At 40.9% G+C, this 6,000-nt stretch overlaps 2 protein-coding genes across 3 annotated transcripts in view; both read left to right on the top strand.

Moving 5' to 3' along the window:
- Nucleotides 1-4,358, top strand: part of LOC123980187 (zinc finger protein 665-like) — an 8,559-nt gene extending 4,201 nt beyond the window's left edge. Inside the window, exon 3 of the mRNA XM_046064445.1 lies at nt 1,771-4,358. Within this exon, the coding sequence (XP_045920401.1) occupies nt 1,771-3,399 (1,629 nt within the window). The 3' untranslated portion in view covers nt 3,400-4,358. The remainder of the gene's footprint in view (nt 1-1,770) is intronic.
- Nucleotides 1-6,000, top strand: part of LOC123980197 (zinc finger protein 239-like) — a 387,571-nt gene that overhangs the window by 3,690 nt on the left and 377,881 nt on the right. The window lies entirely within an intron of this gene.

Genomic DNA, 6,000 nt, shown 5'->3' with positions numbered 1-6,000 from the left:
GGTGTTTTGAGTTAATTAGCTGATTAGAGTGTGGCACCAGGTGTCTTCAATATTGAACCTTTTCACAATATTCAAATTTTCTGAGATACTGATTTTGAGGTTTTCATTAGTTGTCAGTTATAATCATCAAAATTAAAAGGAATGAACACTTGAAATATATCATTTCTGTGTGGAATGAATGTATACATTATACAAGTTTCACTTTTTGAATGGAATGACTGAAATAAATCAACTTTTTGATGATATTCTAATTATATGACTAGCGTGTGTGTGTGTGTATGTGTATATATTTGTTTATATGTGTATATCCGATTCAATCCAGTGATAATCTGACTTATATTTTTATTCAGTAAACAGCTTGCATTGTTCTAAATGTAAATGCTCCGTACTTGTATAGCGCCTTTCTAGTCTTTTCGACTAACATCTAAATAACATTCACACACTGGCGGAACAGCCAGGGGCAAATCGGGGTTCAGTATCTTGCCCAAGGACACTTCGACACGAAACCAGGGGGAGCCAGGGATTGAACCGCCGACCTTCCGATTAACGGCCAACCCGCTCTACCTCGGATTTTAAAATCCTCAATTATCTAAATCAGTATCGGACTTAAAAATCCCATATCGGTCGGGCTCTAATTACAATACACCTATATACGTAACATGAATTACCTCTGCACTGTATGTTTGACAATGTACTCATTTCAATTAGTAATGCTGAATTGGACTATAATGACAATGTTACTATATCATCACCAATTTAAATTATTTGTACAGGCTTCAATTGTCCCTCAGGGATAAATAGTGTTTTGAAATTAATATTGTTCAGATGCTGTAAGCGATGTTAGACAATATTTAGAAGTGAAGAACTAGGGACAAATAATAGGACCGTCCGCTAGAGCAGTCCCATTATTAACAAAGTACATCTTCAATCCTGTTTGTCAACAGCGTAGCCTAACACTCGCCTACTGTAACATTAAACATACTGCTGTGACCTGGGAGGAAACGAGTGAGGGAAATGAAAAACGGGAGGGTTAGAAAGTATTTAATGTTTTCAGAGGAGAAGTGATGAGGCGTATTTTTATTATTTAGTTCATGGATTTCACGTGATAAATGACAAACTGACTGTCTCACACAGATACACTCGGTTGTTTGTTACGAATGCTGACTCCAGTCAGCTGATCATTTCGTTTTGTGGTGCATTTATGACAGGGTTGTTAACAGGGGAGTTGCAAAGCGCCCTCTGGTGGACAAACTATGCAACATTCATGACATGAGTGAGGGATACAACTCTCCGTTTCTGTTATTAACACTGATACCGATTTATCTGCAAGTAGCTCATGTCATCCAATAAGATTGGCACACCAATAAATCAGTCAGGCTCAGCTTTGAATAGCAGGAAAATGCTGCGTCACTAATTTCAGACCAGGTTTTTGTTGGTCAGTGGCACAGTCTCCTTCTGCTGACTCAAGATAGCAATGCGCCAACAACGTCCCTGACCATACCTCATTTTAAGACCAACACTCCCATCAGTGCAAAAATTGGCGCATTTGGTTTTTAAACAATGCGTCAGTGTGAATCTGACAAAGACACTTGCTGACAGTCTGGCCGAGTGCAAGATAGGGCCGTCTGCCAGCCTGGCTACAGGGCTGAAAAGACACCTTCTTATTTGCCCCTCTGTTGCTCTAAATGTCATTTATGGTTCTAGATAGCTTGCTCCACCATGGCACCTCACTCACTGTCTTTCTCTCTGTATGTCTGTCTGTTGATATAGAAACAGAGAGGAGGAGAGGGACTCAAACGTCACCATTGTCAGCACTGTGGCAAATACTTCGCATCATCTGGATCTTTAAAGATTCATCAGAGAGTTCACACTGGAGAGAAACCGTACCGCTGTGACCAGTGTGGGAAAGCGTTCACTAGATCAGGTGGACTAACAACCCACTGGCGTGTTCACACTGGAGAGAAACCGTACAGCTGTGAACAATGTGGGAAAGCTTTTGCTCAATCATTTCACCTAGAAATCCACAGACGTGTTCACGCTGGAGAGAAACCGTACCGCTGTGACCAGTGTGGGAAAACTTTCACTAGATCAGGTGGACTAACAACCCACTGGCGTGTTCACACTGGAGAGAAACCGTACAGCTGTGAACAATGTGGGAAAGCTTTTGCTCAATCATTTCACCTAGAAATCCACAGACGTGTTCACGCTGGAGAGAAACCGTACCGCTGTGACCAGTGTGGGAAAACTTTCACTAGATCAGGTGGACTAACAACCCACTGGCGTGTTCACACTGGAGAGAAACCGTACAGCTGTGAACAATGTGGGAAAGCTTTTGCTCAATCATTTCACCTAGAAATCCACAGACGTGTTCACGCTGGAGAGAAACCGTACCGCTGTGACCAGTGTGGGAAAACTTTCACTAGATCAGGTGGACTAACAACCCACTGGCGTGTTCACACTGGAGAGAAACCGTACAGCTGTGAACAATGTGGGAAAGCTTTTGCTCAATCATTTCACCTAGAAATCCACAGACGTGTTCACGCTGGAGAGAAACCGTACCGCTGTGACCAGTGTGGGAAAACTTTCACTAGATCAGGTGGACTAACAACCCACTGGCGTGTTCACACTGGAGAGAAACCGTACAGCTGTGAACAATGTGGGAAAGCTTTTGCTCAATCATTTCACCTAGAAATCCACAGACGTGTTCACGCTGGAGAGAAACCGTACCGCTGTGACCAGTGTGGGAAAACTTTCACTAGATCAGGTGGACTAACAACCCACTGGCGTGTTCACACTGGAGAGAAACCGTACAGCTGTGAACAATGTGGGAAAGCTTTTGCTCAATCATTTCACCTAGAAATCCACAGACGTGTTCACACTGGAGAGAAACCGTACAGCTGTGACCAATGTGGGAAAGCTTTCGCTACATCTGGTAGCCTTACAACACACCTCCGACATGTTCACACTGGAGAGAAACAGTACCGCTGTGACCAATGTGGGAAAGCTTTTGCTACATCAAGCTATCTAAAGATCCACCATCGTGTTCACACTGGAGAGAAACCGTACAGTTGTGACCAGTGTGGGAAAGCTTTCACTACGCCAGGTGACCTAAAAATCCACTGGCGTATTCACACTGGAGTGAAACCGTACAGCTGTGACCTATGTGAGAGAACTTTCACTACATCAGGTCACCTAGAAATCCATCGGCGTGTTCACAGTGGAGAGAAACCGTACAGCTGCGACCTATGTGGGAAAGCTTTCACTTCATCAAGCCATCTAAATGCCCACCGTCATGTTCACACTGGACAGAAACCGTACTGGTGTGAACACTGTGGGAAAACTTATGCCCGGAATGGTTCCCTTATAGTTCACAAACGGATTCATGCTGCTTCACTTTGAACGTTTCAGAGCCGAACGCATGTTAAAACACGACGAAGGTGTGAAAGTTCTTAAAAACTTCACAAGACACAACAATTTCCACCTGCAGAGAAACACACAGAAAGAGACGCCATCTTGTATGATGTTAGAAGACTTACATATGTGGGTCTTGATTGGTAACTAACAACAAGCCTCCTCCTCATGTGGCTCACCTGCTACTGTGGAAACAGAATTGCAGCTGAAGAAATTCAAAATGCGAGTTGTCTTTACAAACTGAAATAAAGTAAACTGAGCAGACAGAGAGGTTTAGGTAAGTAAAGACTGAAGTAAGGTGGAAAATTAAATGTAGTTAAAATGGGATAATACCTGGTTAATAGAAATAGGGTAACGTATTCTTTCATATAAATTTCATTTCATTTCATTTAAATATTACAAATATACTCTCACCCCAGTCAGTCTGTGGGAAAGATTGAGCCCTGTGATACTGCTGTTCATTTTCCTTTATATATATTTTTTTGAATATGCAGTTGATCAGAAAAGCCGATGCTGATGGGGATCCTAATAAGTTAATTTTCCAACAAAGGAAAAAATGCTTGTGTATGCTGTCAGATATAGGTCTTGGAAAATTGTAATCGTCCAGGAAAAATCAATGCCTCTTTACCTGATAGCTGTGTTATATCCTGAGCTTGTCTACCCAATATTTGGTATGCAAAAGTCTTTTTTCCCCCTAAACTAAGTGTTGTAGTATAACTAGCAGTATATCATTAATGTGTAAGTCTGAAGTTATTGAATATCTCTGCAGAATGTGTTTTTGGTGTTGCACTTTGTAGACGGTCCCTGCGCACTCGTCTCACAGCCGGCTGCACGTAGAGACCAATGTTATTTGTGCCACTCCTAGGAAGACTCATTTATGTGAAAATGTACTTGTAGCTTGTTGTCTACTTAACTACGATAATAAAGTTGTTTGTGTTTTAAACACATTTTGCTTACGAGTTATTGATCCCGGAAGCTCGAATCTGTGAATAAAGGCTATTTCCATCTTTACCATTATCTAGTAATCATTATGACATCTTTTCTCATAATTATGAGATAAGGTGTCTATTTTTTTTTCTTTGGTGAATGCAATGCGCTTCCGTAACCATGTGACCAAAAAGTGCCATTAGCTTTTGATAGCACAGAATATCCGTGGACAGTAAATGCTAGTTTCTGTTAATTAATATCACTGGTCACTGCAGCCTGGACGCTTGTATTTGTACCAAGATGGTGCTGTTCCATCAGGTTGGTCTGTCCCAAGCTGGGTCCATATGGGTTTATCTTTGTGTCAGCAGAATCTGAATGTCTGAACGTGAATAATTGCAACATTGCAAAACGGGTTTTTTTTATGTTAGAAAACACAATTGGTATTGTTGAACTTGAATAATTGTATCAATAAACTTAAAATTGAATATAGTGAAAACTGAAAATATAAGCCACCGTGGTGTCTATGTGCGCTCATGTTCACTGCAGCGATTTTACACACAAAAACTAAACCCGAACACTAAATAGTGATAAATGCACAGTCTAATATGAGGAATCTGTAGCATAAATCGTCAGAACATCTGAATCTGCCTTCTGACATTATCCTGGCTTTATGCTTGAAGTTCAATAGCTGCGGTTCTCCGTAACTGACCATGGGTGTCGGTGACATACAGTCCGACCCTCACCTCTGCACTCGGAGTGCCGATGAAATATTTAGCTGACATTGATATATCTTTTAAATTCAATTTTATTTAAATAGCACCAATTTGTAACAACAGTTATCTCATAACGCTTTTCATCAAAGAGCAGGTCTAGACCGTACTCTGATATTATTTACAGAAACCCAACAATTCCCATCAAGAGCAGCACTTGACGACAGAGGCAAGGAAAATCTTCCTGGAGCAGAACCATGGCTCAGGGTCGGCGGCCATCTGCCTCGACCGGTTGGGGGTGAGAGAGAGAGGGAGGGAGGCAGCCTACACAATATACACACAGAGGTACAGACAGTGAAAGGAGAAACGTTAATGTTGGTACAGACTGAAAGAATAATGGTACAGATATTTATAGTAATGGTAATGACCATAATAACAATAGGACTAGTAACAATGATTGTAGCAGAGGGTGTCGAGCAGGAATACAGGGGCAGCAATTCAAATTTGCAACACTAGAGGCAAAGTAAGGTATTAAAGGAAAGTAAAATAAAGATATAAAATAATGATAAAATGATTAAAATACATCAAATACTAAATTTAAGATTATAGAAATAAAAAAAAACTGGATAATTATTAGTAAAACAGACTAAGATGTAATTACATAGATTAATAAATAGACCTTGACCAAGTACTTTTTGTGCCTAAACTTAACCAAACTGCTACGTTTCACAACTTCAATAATGTGCTGTTTCATAATTGCGATGTTTCTAAACGCTAGTGGTTTATTTTGACAGTCTGACCGGAGGTTGCATATTTGTTGTTGCTAAGCTAACTTGACCGCAGAGCCCTAAATGTCTAAAAAGGACGTAAAAAGCCCTTGACCAAGTGTGAATATTTGACGAGTCGGGAGTGAGAACGTGTTGGTAAGTCAGAATAGGGAAGCACACCTCCT

This window comes from Micropterus dolomieu, linkage group LG12, assembly GCF_021292245.1.
Source record: "Micropterus dolomieu isolate WLL.071019.BEF.003 ecotype Adirondacks linkage group LG12, ASM2129224v1, whole genome shotgun sequence".
Classification (NCBI taxonomy): Eukaryota; Metazoa; Chordata; class Actinopteri; order Centrarchiformes; family Centrarchidae; genus Micropterus; species Micropterus dolomieu.
Note: the sequence above shows the minus strand (reverse complement) of the source record. Positions and strands in the feature narration are given on the sequence as shown.